Source organism: Delphinus delphis, chromosome 6 (genome assembly GCF_949987515.2).
Source record: "Delphinus delphis chromosome 6, mDelDel1.2, whole genome shotgun sequence".
Lineage (NCBI taxonomy): Eukaryota > Metazoa > Chordata > Mammalia > Artiodactyla > Delphinidae > Delphinus > Delphinus delphis.
In genome coordinates this window covers 22,889,811-22,913,129 of record NC_082688.1, presented here as the reverse complement: position 1 = coordinate 22,913,129, position 23,319 = coordinate 22,889,811, and the positions used below count along the sequence as shown (strand labels likewise).

General features: G+C 40.1%; 1 protein-coding gene across 2 annotated transcripts in view; it reads right to left on the bottom strand.

Annotated features, from left to right (window-relative positions):
* The window catches only part of SVEP1 (sushi, von Willebrand factor type A, EGF and pentraxin domain containing 1), a 185,013-nt gene that overhangs the window by 43,239 nt on the left and 118,455 nt on the right, over positions 1-23,319 (bottom strand). For both annotated transcript variants that reach the window (XM_060014343.1, XM_060014344.1), the window contains exons 25-36: positions 22,764-22,921; positions 20,984-21,185; positions 18,949-19,124; positions 15,819-15,943; positions 14,741-14,864; positions 13,789-13,959; positions 12,236-12,409; positions 11,652-11,771; positions 9,896-10,072; positions 9,587-9,671; positions 8,560-8,751; positions 6,741-6,908 (exon numbers count right to left, since the gene is read on the bottom strand). In XM_060014343.1, the coding sequence (XP_059870326.1) occupies positions 6,741-6,908; positions 8,560-8,751; positions 9,587-9,671; positions 9,896-10,072; positions 11,652-11,771; positions 12,236-12,409; positions 13,789-13,959; positions 14,741-14,864; positions 15,819-15,943; positions 18,949-19,124; positions 20,984-21,185; positions 22,764-22,921 (1,872 nt within the window). The remainder of the gene's footprint in view (positions 1-6,740; positions 6,909-8,559; positions 8,752-9,586; positions 9,672-9,895; positions 10,073-11,651; positions 11,772-12,235; positions 12,410-13,788; positions 13,960-14,740; positions 14,865-15,818; positions 15,944-18,948; positions 19,125-20,983; positions 21,186-22,763; positions 22,922-23,319) is intronic.

Genomic DNA, 23,319 nt, shown 5'->3' with positions numbered 1-23,319 from the left:
CTCCTGAAACATATATATCAGTTAGTCTTTTAAGATGCTAAAGAAGGATATATTCTCTGAATGGCAAAAAAAAAGAGGAATTAATTTGTAGTTATTGCCTAGATAGAACTATAACTGGTCTCTGATCAAACAGCCACACCATTTCATTATGTTAGAAATCTAAATGAGTGTTAAGATTTCTGGAAGACATATTCCACCTGCTTATGTAAAAGAATCACTTAAAATGATAAAGTTTTGTACAGATGATAAGATACATCCTATATACGTTGGCTACTAAAACAGGAAAAAGTGGAATTGGTACAAATCTAAAACATTGAAATATTTAATTTTACTCTGTGTGACCTTTTGTATTCTCATTCAAGAGACACTGGGGACACCCTTGCAGTCTGTTATTAAAAATCAGGCCATATGGGGCTTCCCTGGTGGCGCAGTGGTTGAGAGTCCGCCTGCCGATGCAGGGGACACGGGTTCGTGCCCTGGTCCGGGAAGATCCCACATGCTGCGGAGCGGCTGGGCCCGTGAGCCGTGGCCGCTGAGCCTGCGCGTCCGGAGCCTGTGCTCCGCAACGGGAGAGGCCACAACAGTGAGAGGCCCGTGTACCGCAAAAAAAAAAAAAAAAAAAAAAAAATCAGGCCATATGTATTATAAAACAAGTTGTTTTCCTCCATAATTCCAAGGAAAATTGTCCCATCGATATTACAGTGATGTCATAGAATGACACATTTTAGGATACACTGGCTGTAATACATTATCATACTTCTGGAATGATAACAAAAATCCTTTGAAAATGGGCAGAGTAATCTCCAGATGCAATTTTCAGTGATTTGATTCACGGAGTGAACGCCTACTAAGAGGCATGGGCCTGGGAAGCTTTGTGAGAAGGCTCCCCAGTGGGTTATTAGCTCTTCTCTTCTGCGAAAAAGAACCTTTAAAAAGTCTTAAAAGAGCAGCATACTAGATATTTAAAGGGCTGCAATTGAATAAGAGCAATAGAAAGTATAAATCTGTCTCAGTAATTAGTTCTGTTTTCAATTGAAAAAGATTACAAAAATGGTATCGTAGTATATTCACTAATTGCATTTAAAAGTCTATATTTGAAAAGACTCAAAAGGGAAACATTCTATCAGGATGTTCGGATGTCAATGACCCTTCCTTCCCAGTGAGTTTCTCACCAAGAGAGTATACATGAGAATGAAAAGGAAAATGGGAAACAAGTGAACATTTTATTAATTGAGGCAAAAAGCTGAAAACCACCAGTGTAATGTTTTGATAAAAGGTGAATTTGGAAGGCCAATTTCAGGGCAGGAGACAGAAATCAGACTTATTCCTTTTCTTCTCTGGCATTCATCTTACTACTCCAGTCTCCTAAGGTCTCTACTCTTCTATCCTAATCTTGAGAGAGTGTCTTCTTTTCTTAACCCAAGGAAAGGCCCATGCAAAGCACACCACCAATAAGAGAAGACAAAAATACTGAGACCAAAACAAGAATGTGTGTGTGTATACCCAATAACCAGGAGTGGGTAGCTTAAATGGTGTGTAGGTCAGTGGTCTGTGTTAGGCAGCCCCAAGGGAGAAGAGGGAATTGAAAGGGCTAGGGAGGGAAATAGGCCCTAACATTCTTATCAGGCCAAAAGCATCTTAGGAAGTGGAAGGAGACAGCAGGATGCCAAAGCCATTACACAAAAGCCATGACATGAACACAGTGATTCCATCCTGGAATAGAACAGACATTAATGCATGTTGACCTATGCTAATCAATCCCTTGGTGGGGAGAGATAGAAAAGGAGTGAAGAGAGAGAGGACAAGCACTGACTTCTAGTTCTGGCTATAATATTGTCTGAACACCCTCCCTATATAACACTTGATGAAATACAACAGAAATTATTTTAAATGCATAGCTTAGCTGACCAGAAAGGAAATCTCCATGTGCCAGAAATGAAGAGGAAATTAAACACAGAAAAGTAAGCCTGTGAATGAATGCTATGGCTGCCCCTGGATTGGACAGGAAAGGGGAAATAGAGAGTAATAGCTGAGTCTCTGGCAAGAATCTGTGTCCTAGAAGGACATACACTGAAAGGATATTCACCAGAAAAATTCCACCTAGAGGCCTAGTGAGATGACAAGTGAGATCTCTGTATTTGCTGGGAATCTGGCTGGAAAAACAAAGTCCTGGCTAAGGTAGCAGAACCCAGGACTGCACGTCATGTGGACTTGAGGGTAGGGTTTATACCACTCATTTTGTATGGATAGCCTTTGAACTGATAAATAAATGTGAAATTAGGTTTTTGGATGGTGATACTCCTGGGGCACCTAGAAGAAAAAATAATCCTTATACTCAGACCATTAAAGAACTGTCACAGATCAAACAAGTCCCAAACACTATAAGGACAGAATGTGAAATTACAAAACACACATGCACGCTTTCCATCATGAATGGGTCAGTAGGCAGAACAAACAGCAAGATGAGGGCACCAATAAATTGAGATGATAGAAAAAGTGGTCTAAAATCTAAAACAAAAAATGAAATAAATATGTTCAAATAATTAAGGACAAAACCCCTTAAAATCCTATTTAAAAAGAAGAGACTGTAAAAAGAAATAGTTGAAAAATAAAGAGAAATTCTAAAAATAAAAATATAGAAAATAAAAATTCAAAAAAAGGGGACACATTTCAAAAGCAGATTACAGATAGTAGAAATGAAAATTAGTGAACTGGAAGATATATGTGAGGAAATTATCCAAATGCAACCCAAGTTTTTAAAGAGATGGAAAATGTGACAGGTTAATAAACATGTAAAGTAGAAATAAAAGCTCCAATACTTATCTAATAAAACTTACAGAAATAGAGAAAAGTGAAAGTTAAGAAGAATATTTAAAGTGAAAATAGCTTATTCTAAAATTGGTGAAAGATACAAATTCTCAGATGTAAGGAGTACAATGAGCCCTGAACAAGATGAATGGCAATTAGTACAACTTTAGTCATACCATAGAGAAACACCAAAACAACGAAGACAAATTAAAAAAATAAATAAAGGGAAAACACATTACTTATAAAGGAACAACAATTCAACCAGTTTCTCAACCTCAGCACTACTGACATATTGGACCAGACAATTCTTTGTTGTGGGGGTCTGTCCTATGCATAGTAGGATGTTTTAGCAGCACCCCCAGACTCTGTTCCTATAGCACCTTCCCTCAACGGGGACAACCAAAACGTCTCCAGACATTGTCAAATGTTCCTGGAGGGCAATATTGCCCCTGGTTGAGGGCTACTAAATTAGACGGATGGAATCCTCAACAGAAACACTAGAAGTCATAGGGCAATGGAAATATCTTTCAAAAATGTTTATGGAAGCAAACTATTAATGTAGACTTGTATACCCAGCTAAACTATAATTCAAGAGCAAGGGTAAAATACTATTATTTTCAGACAAAGATTGTGTAACATACTGACTCTTGCCAAAAGAAAGATATAAAGGATGTACTTTAGGAAGCAGAAGCATTAAACCCAAAGGAAGGAGTGGGATGGAAAAAGCAATTCATAAAAATGAATGCTTTTTATGAAAGATTCATAAAAATGTTAGTAAATCTAAATAAGCATTGAGTATATCAAAAAAATGACTAATTTGGAAAGTAAAATAAGAGGGCAGTAAAATGTAGATAGTGATAAGACATTTAAGATGAGAGGGGTGACAGAAACAAATATTTTCTAAGATCTTTGAGTTGTTCAGCAGAAAGGCAAAGAAACTGAGTATGATCTCAGAGTAGGAAAAACTTCTTAAATTTGACACATACAAAAAACAAACTCTAAAGGAAACAATTGATAAATATTAAGGACTATCTAGTATAAAGTTAAAAATATGCATGCCTCATGACCCAACAACTCTCACTTTTGGTGTCTAGGCCAGAGGTATTCTTCCTTCTATGGACTGGGAGATGTGCAAGGATGTTTACTTCAGCACTGCTGTATCATCAAATAAAGTGGAAAGCAATTAACCCTCTACCAGCAAGGAAATGGGTAACTTAGAGATTGCTCATTCTGACAAGGAAGCACTATAGAGCAGTTAAAATGAATTCTGTTGATTTACCTTTATCAACAAAGGCAAAAAACACGACGTTAAACGAAAATCAAGCTTCAAAAGGATACTCAGAGTATGAACAACGTACATGAAAATTAAAACATTTAAATCAACAGCATATTTGTTTATGAGTACATATGTAACACAGAAAAAAATGCACATTTACTTTGAGAGGAGTGAGAAAGTGATGAGAATGGCTTCTAGTTATTTTTGTAATATTGTATTTCTTTTAGAAAGAGAGATCTACAATAACCATGGCAAAAATTTAACATGTACTTTTATCTCAGCAGTGGATACACAGGTAATTTTAAATAGAGATTAATTTGGTTTTGTGCTCTTTTGTATATTTAAATGTTTCATTAGGCATTTGTCCAGAAAAAAGGAATAAGACAGAGCTCTCCGGTCTGGCCACCCTCCTAACACTCTAAGAGTAAGTGTATGTAAAGGGGCAAAGTGTTCTTCCTCTCACCAAAATTGTTACTTTCAGAAAAATGAAACTATCTTCTAATAGCTATTGATATTTTTCTTTTAGGAAAAAAACATGAGTGGTAGTGATTTGTGACCATGTGTACTTTCCATTCATTTGATTAACTACTTAAGATAGTTTCCCCTATATTATTAAAATGTCATCACTTTACATAACAATAATGATGACACAGAAAATATTAATAAAGCCGTATTTATATAGTACCTTCACGCACATGTAAAGCACTTTTATAAAAATGGCCTCATACCCTTTAACAGCTATATGACTGAGATGACAGATTTGGTTTCCATCTTTTCAATGAGAAGAAAGCTCCCAGAGTGTCTATTTGCTTAGAGCAGAAGGGATCTGTATGATAACGTGGCCCAACGCCTTTATGTTTTAACTATAAAGTGGGAATAATATATCTTCTTCAAAATCCCTCTCTTTGTTGAAGGGAGCACATGAGATAATTCACAGGAGTGTCCTTTGAAGAATGTAAAACCCTCTACGAATGCAGGGATTTGTTGTGATTTTCATTATTGTCTTTATTGCTTCTTTTAACAAACCTTTTTTGTATGATACGTAGACTTAGCATTAGGCAGATATAGAACTCTTCTTATGATATAAGTGAGTGATTTATAGCGAAAAAAAGAAAAATGGGGATTTTTATAAGAGCATGATCTTTAAAAGTATATGCAAAGACAAAATTCTAGTAGGAGATATAGTAAAGTATCATTTATCTTCGGGCAATTTAAAAAAATATGTTTATTTTCTAGTTTTATATGGTGATAATACATTACTTCTTAATCAGAAAAAAACCCAGAAGTTATCAATATGTAGCTATTATTTGGAACATTTATATCGATAAGGTTTCACAAACATTTAAATGACTAATCTTAAATAGTACTATGTAGTTCGCTAGGAAGCAATTTTTAAATGAGTCAATCCACAGGGGAGTGATGGGGCCATCAAAAGCTAATTCCCACTAATTGATACAACATTGTAAAGCAACTATACTTCAACAAAATAAATTTTAAAAAGCCAATTCTTACACTGACATTTTAATATTCAAGATTTCTTTTCTCACTTAAGAAGGTGTTAAGATCCGGGATTTCTGTCAGTTATTTACGTGAGTATTTGACTCTCAAGAGCTTTTTGCAAGAAAATATGGTTGCCACCTGCTGGTGGCCTGTATTAGTGGAACGGTCTTCTATCTAGGTGAAAACAACTTCAACTTTCACGTTACTTTCATGAAACTGTGTCCTCTCTTCTGTCCTAACATCATAGTAGTGGCACAGCTTGTTGAGTTATTATTTTCTGCCTAGTCCAAGCAGTATATCATTTTACTGCTCACAATATCCATAAGGAGTATCAACCTTTAATGACTCATAGAAGCAGAGAGAGGTTATACCATTTTCCCCGGGCTGCACAGTAAGTGAAAGATAGAGCTGAGACACAAATGCAGAAAATGGCAGCCCCTCTGCTGTCACTCGTTCCAACTGCATGAAAAGCATCTGTGGTAAATCTGGACTGTGAAAGTTATAAACTATTACTGGTGAAAACATTTATTGAGGAAGCACGGAAAAAAATGAGCAATGAAATGCCAGTCAGATGATCTGGGATTTAATCACCCCTCAATTCTTTACTGCCTGCCTAAGACCCTAAGCAGATCACCATCCCAGGGGGAGCCTCTCCTTTCTCTGTGTCTTACACGGTTTTTGTGAGGATAAAATGAGACGAGTATGAAAGCACTTTGTAATCTGTTCCTGTTTTTTTACATTTTATCTCTGAATTAAATGAGATCATTAAAAATTTAAAAATCTGAACTTTTTAATATTTTTTTCATGCAGATGTGGCATCTTTATGTTGTGACCTACGTCTTGCGTTTGATTTGGCAGAGGATAAATACACAAATGCCTATTTAAATATGCTTTTTCCATCTTTAATTAAAGTATAGAGATATTTTCCACTGCATTGCCCAATGTCCGTTATTCAAGGCCTAATTTGATAAATTACTCTAATTCCAGGAAAACATTGTTCCCACAGGGGAATATGCTCCCTTTCTGTTGTAAGAAAAGAACATAAAGCTCTCTTTGGCTTTGGCCGCCAGGAAATTTAATTTAGTATTCAATGGAGCCCATCTGCGGTTGGGCCCATCCTCTCCCAAAATTCCTTTCCTTCATCGGGTTTACTCACCCTTCTTTGCAAGTGTAAGTGACAGTGTTCCCAAAAGTGAAGTTACTCCCGGTGGTGACAGCATCTTTGATGGCCGGTGGCTCTCCACAGGAGACGAGATGGCAGGTAGGTGGCGCTCTATCCCAGCTGCCTGAGGCCGAGCATTCGATGACCAAAGGGCCCTGCAAGCTACAGGAAAGAATGGTGCCACCTCTTTTGTTGGCTATTTACTTACTGCTCTGGAGGTGAACAAGGAAGAACTTAGGAGAGAATAGGGGACACTTGAGGAATTTTAATACATAAAAATAAAGTTTCTTCCCATTTTATTGCTTTATATAAAAACAAGGGAAATCTGGGACTTCCCTGGCAGTCCAGTGGTTAAGATCCTGTGCTTCCACTGCAGGGGGCACAGGTTCAATCCCTGGTTGGGGAACTAAGATCCCACATGGCGTGTGGCAATCAATGTCAATCAATCACTTTTTTTTTTTTTAAATGGAAATCTCAGCTGGCTATAGATTCATTTAAAACTATGAGTAGGCTAAAACAACATAACTGGGGTGCAAAATAAAATGGTTCAATGTGCTCATTGATGGTGCTGTGATTAGCAGATTACTTGGATGAGAAAGGGTAACATGCTGGTTAGGATCCAACGATAAGGAAGACAGACACCCAGGAAGTCAGGGTAACTGAGGTCAGAGGGAACTGCCCTTGCCATTAGCCTGGGCATCTGAACAGTGTTGCTCATCACTCTGACCTCTGGTCTTCCTTTGAATTTAAAAACCTCGCAGGCCTACGGCATGCCTTATCCACCTTCACTTGCCAATCAGCTTTTGATTGTACAATTCACTCCATTTTCTGTTCATTTGATCTGTTTCATGTCAGATCCTGTTGGCCTCGTTTTTGATCACAGCCCGACTCTCTATTGTCCCTTCTTTTTGTTTTGATTTGTTTTTATTTATTTTATTTTTGGCTGTGTTGGGTCTTTGTTGCTGTGTGTGGGCTTTCTCTAGCTGCGGCGAGCGGGGGCTACTCTACGTTGCGGTGTGTGGGCTTCTCATTGCGGTGGCTTCTCTTGTTGCAGAGCACGGGCTCTAGGTGCGTGGGCTTCTGTAGTTGTGGCTCGCAGGCTCAGTAGTTGTGGCGCACAGGCTTAGTTGCCCTGCGCCATGTGGGATCTTCCCGGACTAGGGCTTGAACCTGTGTCCCCTGCATTGGTAGGTGGATTCTTCATCACTGCGCCACCAGGGAAGCCCCCCCCCCTTTTTTTTAAGATTTTTTTGATGTGGACCATTTTTTAAATCTTTATTGAATTTGTTACAATATTAACAAATTCCTTAGTTCCTTGACCAGGGATTGAACCCGCACCCGCGGCATTGGAAGGTGAAGTCTTAACTACAGGACCACCAGAGATATTGTCCCTTCTTTTTGAACACACACACACACCCCATTAATCAAATTAACCTCTTAACAGTATTAAAGACCCTGGTCCTTATCTTGACATGATTTTTACGACATCCTATGCAATATTTCGTTTGCCAAAATATCCATCACTAAAGCATTTTATTAGGTGTTGTGTTACGCTTCATAAACATTTTTTGCTTTCTTGTTTAATGTCTGAATGTTTATAACATTGAATTAGAGGTCCCAGAGACAAAATTAGATGGAATATTTCCCTGGGCATTTACTATAGGCTGAGCCTCAAGAAGTACACACATTTGAGAATATCTTACATTTAAAAACTTGTATTTCAAGCTGGCCAGTCACCCGCAAGTGAAACCCACTGAGTAAATAATGAGGAACAGGGCATTGTAGGAAGCTTGGCTGGTGTCTAGGACTGTACCTGTATCCATTGTCACACGAATACGATGCAGTAGAAAGATAGGTAAGCCCACTCAAAATATATTTCCCATTATTTATGTCTTCGGGGCTGGAACACTTGACCAGTTCACACAAGGGAGGAGAATGACTCCAAGAACTGCTAGCAAGACAGGATGATTCTTTTTCACCCTCCAGAGTATATCCTTTATTACACCTGATGAAGATAAAGGAAAATGACAGAACAGAATGCCTTATTTTGCATAAGTTTATCTGTGCCAAAACTTCCAAAAAGACCAAGAATTTACACATATTGTTAGAGCACTTTTTTTTCCTACTGAAATCATGCTTTGAAAAAATTTTTTCAAGGTTGAATACTACGCATCTTGCTCTCAGGGATCCTGCTGGGTGATAAATAGAAGGACGGATTTAGGGTTTGGCTTGTCTCCAGTTTGTGTCATGGATTAGAAGTTGCAAACAGAAAATTCTTTTTTTAGAATTTATTTTATTGTAGTTGATTTACAATGTTGTGTCCGTTTCTGCTGTACAGCACAGTGATTTAGTTATACATATGTATGTACGTACACTTTTTCATATTCTTTTCCATCATGGTTTTGTCATAGGATATTGAATATAGATCTCTGTGCTATACAGTAGGACCTTGTTGTTTATCCATTCTCTATATAATAGTTTGCATCTACTATCCCAAACTCCCAATCCATTCCTCCCCCACCCGCCTTCCCCTTGGCAACCACAAGTCTGTTTTCTGTGTCTGTGAGTCTGTTTCTGACAAACAGAAAATTCTCGGTTTGAGAGTGGTGCTGTCTAGAATGAGTCCCTAGGATGCCATGGAAGAAGACCCTGCAAGTTAATGAATATTTTTGGCTATAAGCTGGAGCTCCGGATCCAAACCCAAACATGTCATTCAATTAATTCCATATTAATTTGAAAACATCCTCTGGGATTACTCTTTGTCTTTTCTTCCAGTATTCTATCACTACCAGCACGTCATCAACAAACTCTACAATGTAGTGTTAATCTTAGACACTCACCTATATATTACTTTACTGCCGTAGGTAAATGCTGATCCGTCAATGCCACCATTCTCCGGGATAGCTGGTGCACCGCAGGAAACGGCTTAAGGGAGGAAAACCAAAAGGCATTGCTTTTCTTAGCCACTGTGTGTAAAAATCTCTAAAAGCTCAAGGGCAGCTCTAGGTTTTTGCTCACGTTTAAATAAAAGCCCAATACTGGGCTTTAAATACAAAGAATACTGAGACAACATAACACTTGGCATTTCTCCACCTTGACTTTCTAGAGTGGCCAAACGCCATAAACATGGGGGAATTTACTCAACATACGTTCACAATATGGTATTAGATGACTCCATTCTCCAGACTCCAAACATGTTATCTTGGCCACTCCCATCAGCTGGTGCCCTTCATCACACGAAAATGTAACTTCAGAACCCACAGTATAAATCTCCCCGGAAGAGCGGCCATTTTCTGGATTTCCTGGAGCCTTGCATTTTATAGGTTCTTGAAAGAGAGAAACGGTTTTTGTGGGTCAATAGGTGGCTTTCACACAACCATGCAAGGTCTCATAGCAAAAGAATTCCACTACAGTTAAGGTACCAGTTAAATCCTGAGGAGAAAAAAAAGCTTTTGAAGGGAAAGGCATGAAGTCCAGGGACACACTAGCTGATTAGACCAGAACATACATTTAATAGGCATTTTAAAAACGGTATTTTGAAACAGCAATGTATAAGAAAAAGAAACGAAATTTATCAGCCCCAAAAGGAAGCTGTTTATCGAGGAAGTAGTGGTGGTGCCTCAGCATGGCTCATAAGGGCTTCAGCTCTTCTTCCTTCTCCCAACGTCATACCCACTTTTTAAGAGCAATGGACCTTCTCTCAAGCTGATGTGAAGGCTGTCCCAAAGCACATTTAGGAGAAGTTCCCAGCCGCCCCTTCTAAACAGCCTACAGATCCTAAGCCTCCTATGTGTAGATCTGGGGTGAGTCACTACTTCTAGGAAAGGAAAAAAGTTAAAGGGAGATTTAGGGCTGAACAATAGGAGTGAATAAATACTTAAATTCTCAAAAAGGGAAGATATACTGATTTAATCTTTCTGAAGGATCCTTTTGGCTTATAAGCCAAGGACCTTAACTGAAACCCTTGCAAAAAGTAAAAGCAATTATAAGATTGATTTTGAGAATTCCTCTTTAATTTCTGTCTAATTGTTTTCTGGTAGTTGCTTTCTCATAACTCATGTAGAAAGATATATATGGGTTATCACAAAACATAGAGATGTGTAAGGCAGGATTGTCTGTGTTTTTTCAATGATATAATTCTGTGTGCCTGAGGCGGAAAGATACTGAAGGTGAAGAGGTGATGAAGCATCCTACTTGCTCTGACTGAGGGAGTAGAGGCCATTGCTTATATGTCTAAATCCACTCTATTATTCTTCTATTATGTAGGTATTTCTTCAACAGTCTGGTGATAAAGTTGGCTCTCAGTTTTGTTTTTCAGAAATTGGGAAGTTAGCAAAAGCACAATGCTAGTTTAAAGCACCTTGAACCGTTGCTTATGTACCATTAAAAATTTTTTTTTATTGAAGTATAGTTGATTTACAATGTTGTGTTAGTTTTAGACGTACAGCAAAGTGATTCACTTATACATATATATATATATATCTCCATTCTTTTTCAGATTTTTTTCCATTATAGGTTATTACAAGATATTGAATATAGTTCCCTGTGCTGTACAGTAGGTCCTTGTTACTTATCTATTTTATATACAGCAGTGTGTATCTGTGAATCCCAAACTCCCAATTTATCCCTCCCCCTGTTTTCCCCTTTGGTAACCATAACTTTGTTTTCTATGTCTGTGAGTCTATTTCTGTTTTGTAAATAAGTTCATTTGTAACATTTTTTTAGATTCCACATATAAGTAATGTCATATAATATTTGTCTTTCTCTGCTTATGTATCCTTTTAAAGGTGGTTTTACTTTTCCATCTCCCCTTTGAAGTTAAAAATTTGCCTTACTGTACATTTACAATATATACTTGAATTAAAAAATTGAAGTAGACTTCCCAATTACACATAGCCTAGTTACCTGCACAGTGTTTACCATCTCCTGTGTAGGGTGGGATACACGAGCAGATGTAGGATCCATTTGTATTCAGGCAGGAAGCGTGCTCACTACAATCTGACCCAACTGCACATTCATCAACATCTAAAATGAAGACAGTTTACAGATAGTACAGTTGATGGATCTGTCTTATGTAGCAAACATTTGTTTTTCCTTTTAAATGATTACATATCATTTAACGCATCACACTATATATTGATATCTATTGTTATGAAATTTAGATATGATAGTCATAATCACACTGCAGATCTACAATAAAAGCTATTATTTCCCCAGTTTATAGGTGAATAAGTAGAAGAACAGAAATAAATATTCTTAATATTGAGCCTGGTAAAAATTTAAAACACGTTTGGCATGTCTATGGATAGCTGCTTTGTCACTATGGCTTGCCCAGAGCTCACTAGGAGGAGATGAAATTAACAAAGGCATGCCATGAAAGCCTCAGGAATTTGGGATAATTGTCTCCCACAGAGCTAGAGTAAATGCACACAGTAATTAAATGCATGCAGTAATTAAATGCACACAGTAATTGCCAAGATTCATCTCACCAAGACACGATGGTGAAATGCCATTCCAGCTCCCATTATCCGTACAGAACATCCTTGAATCACCCAACAAATAGTAGCCATTGTTGCACTGGTAGGTCACTGTGCTGCCAGCATGGAAGTCCTCCGCTGAATAAAAGCCATTCTCCAAAGGGGGTGGCACCCCACAGCTAATGCCTGTAATGCGACAACTACATTAGGAGCAACATACTCAATGAACATTTTACTTATATTTATTTTTTTATAAATGTATTTATTTATTTTATTTTTGGCTGCACTGGGTCTTCATTGCTGCGTGCGGGCTTTCTCTAGTTGAGGCGAGCGGGGGTTACTCTTCGTTGTGGTACGCGGGCTTCTCGTTGAGGTGGCTTCTCTTGTTGCGGAGCACGGGCTCTAGGCATGCGGGCTCAGTAGTTGTGGTATGTGGTCTCAGTAGTTGTGGCTCGTGGGCTCTAGAGCGCAGGCTCAGTAGTTGTGGCGCAAGGGCTTAGTTGCTCTGCGGCATGTGGGATCTTCCCGGACCAGGGCTCAAACCCGTGTCCCCTGCACTGGCAGGCGGATTCTCAACCACTGCACCCCAAGGGAAGTCCCATTTTACTTATATTAAACTTGTAGTTGAATTAAGCATGCACTTTTCATTGCACACGAACATTAGACTGAGAACGCTTAGGAGTGGTGACAGGCTACAGCCATACCTGTGCCCAGAGCGTCTGGCTCACAGTAGCCATGCAATTCATTCATTTAAAAATATATTTATGGAGAGCCTGCTACCTGCTACACACTGTCCTGATGCTGAGGTTGCAGGAATGAACCAAACAGACAAAATCCCTGCCTTATAAAGTGTACTATCTAGTCAGAGAAGAGACACAAGAAACAGATAAATATATGATATATCAGGTAGAAGAAGATGCACTGGAGGAACTTCTCTGATCACCCTATCTGCTACAGCAGTCCTGCTTCCACTCAACCCTCTCACTTTATATCTCCCTACCCTGCTTTAGTTTTCTTCAGAGCCTTTACTTTTGGCCCTTGCTGTTCTTATTTACTATAAATAAATAATATTATATTTACTTGTTACTTTCTGTCTCTCCTACTACAATGTAAACTCCAAAAGAAGAGAGACTTTTTTCCCCAACTGCTGCATCCGCAGAACTTAGCTCAGTGTCCAGCACACACTCACACCAGGTACTTCCAAAATTGTTGAATAAATGAATAACTGGGTGTGTCCAACTTAAGAGATCTATTCCCGTTTTCCCACCCAGCAGTGACCCATCTCCCTTTGGGCTCCAGCCCTCACACCTGTCTTTCCCTCCATCCAGTTCCTTGGGTCACCCGGGTGCCTTCACAGGTGGTGGGCTCTTTGGATCCTCATCTCCCACCTCCCTCATGGTGCCCAGCACACTTCATTATACAAGGGAAGTATTCAATGAATATCTGCTATATTGGCTACTATGCATATGCAGTATTTCACTTTTATCTAGCATCCCTGAAAAGTGTTCTTAGGGTTCCAGCATTTTTCAAGAGCTACTGAAACGCCTTCAATGAAGGCAGCTCACGTTCACAGAGAGGCAGTGGCTGTGTCCACTGTCCTTGATTCAGGCAATACTGCACGGCGTTTCCGACCATCTGGAAGCCCGGATCACAGAACAGACTGACTCTGGAGCCTGGCTTTACGTCTCCTGATGCAGTTCGCAGATGAGGCACGGATCCTTCTAAAGGTGGGCAATCTGAGGGCAGAGAATGCAGGTTCAGAGCTTGTCAGTAACACAGTGGCAGCATCACCAGGTTAAGGGTTTCAAATCATATGTTGTACCAGCGTTCGAGCGCCACTCTATTGACATTAAAACAAGATAACATGTAACCAGATCACTGGCAGGCAAAATTTCTGGAAAAAAAAACTATTGGAGTCAACAAACAACTTTCCCTCTTCCAGCAGAAGTCTGCTGAATATTTTTTAAGGAAAAAATAGTATTTTAGAGTTAATAAAATGTTCTTATGAGTTATCCAAAAACATGAATTCTAGGATACCTTCAGAAACTTGTTTAAACACACGGAATTTTAGGAGGCATTTTTGATCATTCAGAGTTTGACTATTCAGTATGTGGATCCTAACATCCATTTCTTTTCTCTCTGTGCCACCTGCCCCTAGATGACAGCTAGGAAGTACAGAGCCAAGAGAGTACCCCATCTCAAACAGGAGGATGGGACTTCGGGGGGGGGACATTTAAAAAATTAACTATATCCCTCCTCTCATCCTATTTTCCTTATCTTATTTTACCTTTGTTTAAGTTTCCTGCACAATTATTTTGTACCCTGTTACTCAGAATGTATTTAACTATTAAAAAATAATAGATCCTTCGGATGAAGGTAGGGTAAAATGAATTACTAGGTAAACAATAAACTGGCCAACATATACTACTTGACCAATAGAGAATCAAATGTCTTCTTTTGCTAGAAAATCCCAGAGTAGTCAAGAGACAGCAGAGTCTATGGAAGAAGGAAACTAACCAGAACAGAATAAGCTCTTGGAATCGATCTTCACTCTCCCCACAATTCCTGACAGGAAATCAGGCCAGGCGAGCACATTTCCTTTCCTGAGTTCCTCTGGGCATGAGGAAGCCAGCGATTTCACCTGAAAGTTTAAAAACACACCTTTAGATAAACCTCACTTTTTTTCAGGAAGACAGAGTTATTATATCTCCTACTGAAAACCTTCACAGAAGTGTGGAGGGCAGTGGTGGGAAGCAGACTTCTGGATGTAGAGTGTGATTTCAGGGGCAAAGGAAAATTCTCTTCCTTCCCTCTCTCTCCTCCACCCCCATCATTCCTTTTCCCAAATATTTCACTGTAACTGGAATTCTCAAATTCTACCTATAGAATTTCTTGTCTAAAACTTTGCAGTGTATTCAGGTGTTATAGGGGCTCTCCCTTTCCAGTCTCCTGTCTTCTATCTCTCATCTGGAGTTGAGAAAGCTGAGGTTTAGGCAAGTTCTGCCACTATAATGATAAGAGCAGACATGTGCCAAACAGTGTCTCAATCTTACATGCAGGATTTTTCCATCCTGCCAAAACTCCACTAGGCAGTTCTATTTATCCTTCATAGATTAGAAAACTGAAGCTCACAGAGATGGAGTAACACGTTCAAAATCATCGGAGTGAGTTCGTGGTAAAACTCGTATTTGAACCCAGGCCATTGGACTGCAGACTGGTTTCAACCACTAGCCCAGCTGTTACTCTCTGTGTGTAATCTTGTGCCAGCCCTAAATTTCTCCTACTTTAGTCAGAGGGATTGGAAGTAGTCTTCTCTATGATTCTTTCTAGCTCTGAAACCACAAGATTTTATGAAACAATCATGTCCAATAAAATTGTAAAACATCACCAAGAGATTGAAAAGGAGATTCACTGAAAGTTACTGTAGATAATCTCTGCCTGGCTTAGTCTACGACCATAACGTCAAATGATATCGATGGTAAGTTCCGGAAACTCAGAGGTGTCAATAAGATATGGCATCGTTAGGCTGTGCACATTTGTACTAGGTTTGTACCTTTGCATCTCATTACTGTCATACACTGAAAATGGAATTGACCTGCTGTGGAGACAGGACATAGTCCCAGAGGTTGAGCTGGCTTATGGAACCCACAAAAGACTCAGCTGGGTTGAATCCCTCTCCTTTTTTGTCTTGTTCTTGCCCAAGAACTAATGCACCACCACCTAAAGAGAAAGGAGAGAAAAAAGGAGGAAAACTGGCCTGATCGTTATTTCTAAAATGCTAACTTAATGAAGGCACAGCCTATATAAATGTATCAGGGAAAGTTATTGACAAGCTAAATTATCTACATTTGCTGCATGATTTATCAGTAAGATGGATTCAATATTTTATATACCAACTTAAGAAATGGTCAAAGAGGATTTCGAGTATTATATTGGCTCTATATATATTTAACTATAAAACTAGATATATACATATATAAGCATATAATATTTTATGTCAACAAAATAGCTAAGTCCTATTTCGCCTCCTTTGTTCTAGGAAATTACCCTCCATGACAGATTACCAGGAGCTGCTCTTCATCTTTTTATTCTTCAGCTTACAATGATTAAAGTTCTATCATCAATTCCAAGGAACATTCCAGTGGCCACCTAATTGCAAAATCCAATGGAAACTCTTCAATATTCACCTATTAACCATTTCATTCTATTAAACTGCCCTTCCTGGCATACTTGATGGTCTGTGTTTGCCCCTCCAGAACCACCCTTCCCCCTTCTCCACTCTGCTTTGTGTCCCCAAGGTTGACACCTATGGACTACACCAACTGGTTTCCTCGGCCCTCTGGCTTCCGTTTGGCCAATGGAAAGACCAATTAGAGGTAAGAAAGTGGGATGAGAGAGAAGTTTAACTCCCTGGATACCTTTCTCCCAGGCAGCAGATGGTAGGGGTTGCTTTCGTCGCTCTCACATCATCGCTCCCGCTGGGTGATTTCTCCCCATCACTGCAGGTTTGCCTGCTTTCTGGCGACAACTCCCCATCCTTGTCAATTCATGTCCATCTCTTGTGATTTTTCCATTGTTGCTAGTCATGGTGTGTTTTACTACCACATCTTGGTTCTCAAGCATGCCCACAACTTTGAAAACAATCTCTTCATGAAACTCTTCAGTTACCCTCCTGTGTGTTTCCTGCCAGGAGCCCGACTGATTCTACTTGGTTTCCATGACAGCAGCCTCTCCTGGTTCTCCTTGAACCTTTCTGCTCATTCCCAGTCTCCCTTCCCTGCCTGCCTCTTAGACTCTGATGCACCCAGCATTCCACCCTAGCCTCCTTTCTTCTTCCTTCAGCTATTCCCCCTACCTGACCTCACTCCTGCCAATCCATGTCTATAGAGCCCTCATTCATGATTTCCCAACCTACGCCTCTTTCTTACAAAATTAATCATTAAAATTAATACATACACATAGAAGGAAATTTGAAAAAAAAAGTATAAAGAATTCCTTCTACCCAGAAACAATCATTTAACAGTTTTGTGTATTTCTTTCTAGGTTCTATATTCTTTTAATTATTTTTTTTAGTATGTGTGTGTGAGAGAGATTTTGAAACACACAACACAGAAGCCTACTACATATGACGTTGGAAGCTTGCTTTTCTTCTTGAACATGTTCTCATTTCATGAGTTTTAATAGCTATTTTATCATGTGAATGCACAACGATCCATAATTTTCTTCATTAACTAACTTAACAACCACTCCTTATTGGATATTGGGGTTGTTTCCAGGTTTGGTACTAAGATAACACTGAGATAGATAAATTGATACGTAGATATTTGTCCAGATCATTGATTCTTTCTTTTCGATTGATTCCTGGTAGTGAATTGTTGGTTGCGTGCAAAGGGTTTCTCTAAGGCTGTTGATGAAAGTTTCTGAATTGTTTCCCAGAAAGTCGGGATCAGTTTTCACACCCTCCAGGGCTCTGTAAGAACATTCACCATGCTGAATCCTTGCCAAGCATATCTTACCACTAAAAAGCAACTCTCAATTTGATATAAAGTGGTATCAACCTATGTTTGTAGCTGCACGTATTCCTGGGATTAAATTCAAACTCAATATGCCTAAAACCAAATACAGAATCTTCCCCCACCCCTGATTCCTGCTCCGATAACTGTCCTTTCCCGAGAGAATTCCTATCTCAGCTAACAGACCTTCCAATAAATCTGGTCACCCAAACTGCAGTCAGTCATTCACTAGGGTCTGTCAGTTGGAGCTCTGCAGTATTTATGGACAGTAATTCATTCTTATTGCTATGGTCAGACAACCATCTCCTTGGGTGGCTACTATTATAGTTCCCTTGTTTTATTTTCCTATGCCTTTAACTTACTTTCACTCTTCTATTAGGATGTAATTTTCTTTTGAGATAGAAATATTCCTTTTTTTTTGAGATAGAAATATTCTTTTTTTTTTTTTACCATCAGTGAAATAAATGCTCATTATGAAAATATCAGAAAAGAATAAGGAAGAAAAATAAAAGCCACCTGCAATCCCACCACCCAGAGAAGGGAGGGTTAGAAACAAGAATACTCTAAATTAAACACACCACCCCACTTCCCAGGACGATGCCACTTCCTGCAGAAACGCTTTTAATGTTTCCTTATTTACTACAGAGAGCCTCCAGCCATTCCTCCTCATATGACATGTGTCACGGAAGGACCTAGATAGTGCAGGCTTATTGCCAGGTACAATGCTGAGAACACTGGAACATTGAATACTTTTGCATTCCTTCAAACAAAACTCTCTAAATATTTGTTTAAAAGTATTTTTAGAAGAGAGTTTGAGTTCTATCAGAGAAAGGGCCTAAAAGATGGATAGCTATTAGCAGCGCCCCAGCTTGAATTCTGGATCTACGTGTATACTGATCACGAACCAAACCTAAAATAAAAACAACAAACAAAACCAACCAACAAAAAACACCAGCAATTAATCTCCTCGTTGGAAGACAGTTTAGTAACCACCCACTGTTACTTCAGCACGCATCTTGGTAGTCTTAATATACAACCCAAAGGCATTTCTTACAGAGTCACACAGCTCACCTAGGAAACGCTTCTAATAATTCACAGTCAGGATAATCAGGGGGTGGTACATGGGAGAGAGAACTTAGCAAACTTGATGTTCATCAAAGCACCACCGCCTCTAGCATCAGATGGAATTATATTCCTTTTGCTAAGACATACCAGGGATGGGCGAACCAACAGAGAGGCCCACACCACCGTCAGATAATTTCCCATCGATATAGACTTTCCAGGCTCCATCAGCACTCGTCCAAGTGATTGCAATATGATGCCAACTGCCGTCATTCACGGAGGGACAGTCTGTTATTTTTTCCTTGCCATTCACATAAAGAACCCAGCTGCAGAAAGATTCCAGGGGATACAGTCATCAGTCATATGTCGTAATCCCATCTGTGGGGCATGTTACTATCTTTCCTTTTTTCCTTCTTTTCCTTTTTTGTGGGTAAAGCACTTCGGGTAAAACCGCTACTTCTTTTTCGCCATTTCAGCCACGTTTCATAGAAGCAGATTTGATTACTAATTACTCTTTATTGTAGCTCACGGAAAACTGGTTTGTGTTTCTGAAACACTGAGGGGTAGGAAAAAGTCTCAGGATGAGCTGAAAGAAGTCAGTCCAACTTGAGATAATTCACCAACTGTCTATCCTGGAGAGACTGAGTCAAGAACGGAAGGAATGAGAGCTATGTAAATGTCAGTCTGGCTTCCTTCCTCTAGGATGTACGTTCCTACACCTCAGAACGGACTTCAGAGATCTCATAGGAAGTCAATCCTACCTCTCTGTTGCCAAAACAGTCACGTGGCAGACGAAGTATATCGATCCAAAGAAAAGAATAATTGGAACTAAACAGAGGTGACCAAACACAAGAGGGTTCCAACAACCATGTCGCTTAGAGGAATGTCAAAGTTAACCAGCAGTTAAAAGTAAAATATTTTCAAAAGCACATGGAGAAAAAGAAGAGACTAGGGAAAACTGATAAAGAAGGTAAGAATTCATTGACTGACTCTCCCAGCCTCTTCTGAGGCCCTATTCAAAGATGTGTATGAAAAAATATTTTTATTGATAAAACGTGAATTGTCTCCCCTCTGTGTTTTCCCATTTTCCTCCCCCAATTCAAGCAGGCGACAGGTTTTCTCTTTCTATACATTCTGCCTCAGGGGAGGATTTTGCAAATTTCTTGGGATTTTGTTTCTGAACGTTCAAGTCCATTAAGAAGAATGGGGTTTGAGGATGGGAAGATTCCCACCAGAATAGTGAGAATCTCACGGATTGATGAGAGGAAAGAGAGCTCAATGGGTCCCTGAAGCCTGCAACCTGCTCACTAGCAAAAGGCCACACATTTGGGAGGATGTGGGAGGAAAAGGCCACGTGGTGCATCACAGAATCTCTCTAGACCGAAGGCGTAAACTCTCAGCCATGACAAGGACTCCACGTGCGGCGAAGAGCAGTAGTTCTGAAAGGACCACGGAGGCTGAGGCAGTGGATGGCTCACTGATCAGCAGGGTCGACAGATGACCAATGACGGGAGCCCTGCCTGAGTCTGTGACTCCTTAGCAAAACTCTGTGGGTTTTAGATGATCTGTGAGCATCTAAGACAGGAGAAGCAGTCAGCAGAAAGAAATCAGAGAAACAACCGGGGCTGACTTGCCCAGAGGGATGGGGTTCTGCATTTGGAATGAACTGATCCAAAAAGACACAGAGGAACGTCATCTTGCACACCTGAGATTACAGACGGATTCGTATTCAATACAAGTGTCTCCCAGGGGTCAACAGTGCCACTGAAATCTCTTGACTCTTGGCCGCTCTGATATGTAAATAAAGGAGCACTGGTCTGAAAAGTCAGTTTGACACTTAACTCTGCCACTCCCAGGGTGTGAGATCTGGGGGCAAAGCGTTTAGTTTCTCTGAAACTTCATTTTACCTTTTAAGGGGCATCAGTTCCTCAAGTCACTGTGAAGCTCAAATGAAATAATACATACGAAAACACTTAGCAAATAGCAAAAGGCAATACACGTATAAGGCGTTACCACTGAAACTCTGCCTCCTTATAGGACTTGTCCAGATGCTCTGATTACTGTCACCCTGCTGTTCTGCTGGCACACCTGACCCCACCCCCCCCCCACCACTCCAACCCCCTTGTCAGTTCTAGCTTGGTGCCAGGCTAAGTCCTAGCACAGCCCTCCTGACACCTCTGCTTACCCATTATAATCGGTTAGAAGGAAGGTATTGTCACTGCCATTCTCGAGTGCATAGGAGACTGGCGTCCCGTAGTTGGTGGTGTCAGAGGATTTCATCCAGAACGTGCAGGTTACAGCACGGAGGGGTGGAAGCACACCATCCAGCAGGACGTAACCATAGATGCCGGAAACTTCAAAATCCAGGTTAAAACCTGCAGACTGTTCTGCAACAAATAAGAAAGTATGAGCACACATACAGATGGTCAACAGACACGTGAAAGGATATTCAACGTCGCTGACTATTAGAGAAATGTTAATCAAAACTACCATGTGGAGGGCTTCCCTGGTGGCGCAGTGGTTGGGAGTCTGCCTGTCAATGCAGGGGACACGGGTTCGAGCCCTGGTCTGGGAAGATTCCACATGCCGCGGAGCAACTGGGCCCGTGAGCCACAACTACTGAGCCTGCGCGTCTGGAGCTTGTGCTCCGCAACAAGAGAGGCCGCGATAGTGAGAGGCCCGCGCACCGCGATGAGGAGTGGCCCCCGCTCGCCGCAACTGGAGAAAGCCCTCGCAGAGAAACGAAGACCCAACACAGCCAAAAATAAAAAAAAAAAATAAAAAAAAAAAACTACCATGTGGTATCACCTCACACCAGTTAGAAGAGCCATCATTAAAAAGTCTACAAATAATAAACGTTGGAGAGGGTGTGGAGAAAAGGGAACCCTCCTGTACTGCTGGGAATGTAAATTGGTGCAGTTACTATGGAAAACAGTACGGAGGTTCCTCAAAAAAGTAAAAATAGAGTTACCATATGATCCAGCAATCTCACTCCTGGGCATATATCTGGAGAAAACTCTAATTCTAAAAGATAGACGCACCCCGATGTTCACAGCAGCACTATTTACAATAGCCAAGACACGGAAGCAGCCTAAATGTCCATCAACAGATGAATGGATAAAGAAGATGTGGCATGTATACATATATATGGACCATTTTAAAATGTGGACCATTTTTAAAGTCTTTATTGAATCTGTTACAATATTGTTTCTGTTTTCTGTTTTGTTTTGGCCACCAGGCATGTGGGATCTTAGCTCCCCAACCAGGGGTTGAACCCACACCCCCTGCGTTGGAGGATGAAGTCTTAACCACTGGACAGCCAGTCCCTAACAAATTCTTTTAAATAAAATCATCCGTGAGTATCTAAGACAGGAAACGCACTCAGCAGTGAAAGGAAGCTGAGAAACAGGGAATAGTTGGAAGGACAGGTGGGGTTGGGGAGTCATTAAAGATGAGAGACTCTAAGTACATGTGTGGAGCGATTGATACTGCAGGAGAGAAGGATGGGGTCGCTGCAAGGGCAACTCTCCAGCCCTGCTCAGGGCTCTGGCTCCTCTCCATTTTATGAGCCCCAATCCTGCATATCCCACTCAACAGAACAAAAGTCCTACAGCTAAAAGACTCCAGTGCTCTGAGAAAGCAGTTTAGCATTGACTCTCAAACATATCCGTGGATTCTGACCTTCTACATCAAGTGACCTTTCAAAGCAGCCTTTCTAAACACGCAGAATGTGAAGAGTTCTGCTAAATTAGATTTCCTCCATTTCTCCCTTACATCTCTAAGCTTCGCCTCCTGTGCTGCTGGAGATAACATGAACCAGTCTAGTGGGTGGCTGTGAAGAATGAGTACAAAATGCTTCGCATAGTTTTTGGTATATAGGTGGTGCTCAGTGCAGGTAAAAATTGACACTGTTATTATATCATTACGGTTAGTATCGTTATTAATAACATTAAGTTCATATATACCTGTTTCACACCTGCTGCCTGAAAATCCTGGCTGACATTTACAACTGTATGAGTTTAATTCATCCACACAGGTGGCCTGATTTCTACAGGGGTTAGACTGACATTCGTTGATGTTCAAATCACAGTGTGGCCCTGTGAAGCCCACTGCACACTGGCACCTGAAAGAAAACAAACTATTGTAACAGAATAGTTGCAGAAAGGGCATTAGAAGCAGTCCCCAATGACAACATTGTCTCAAAAGACTCTGAGAAGCTGAAGTGCTATTATGATCTCTCTTATATGTGGAATCTAAATATAGGTACACACACACACACACACACACACACACACACACACACCAAGCTTATAGAACATAAGCCAGAGACAGGGAGTGGGAGGTGGGAAAAATAGGTGAATCCTTTTTTCTTTTTTTTCAATTTAACTAAATTGAATTTAAAAAAAAAACGCTGAAATGCTGAAACATATTTTCCCCATTAAAACAGTGCTTTAACTGTTATTTTTTTAATTCATTCAAAGAAACCTATTTAAGACAACGTATATTTGAGATATTGTAGTA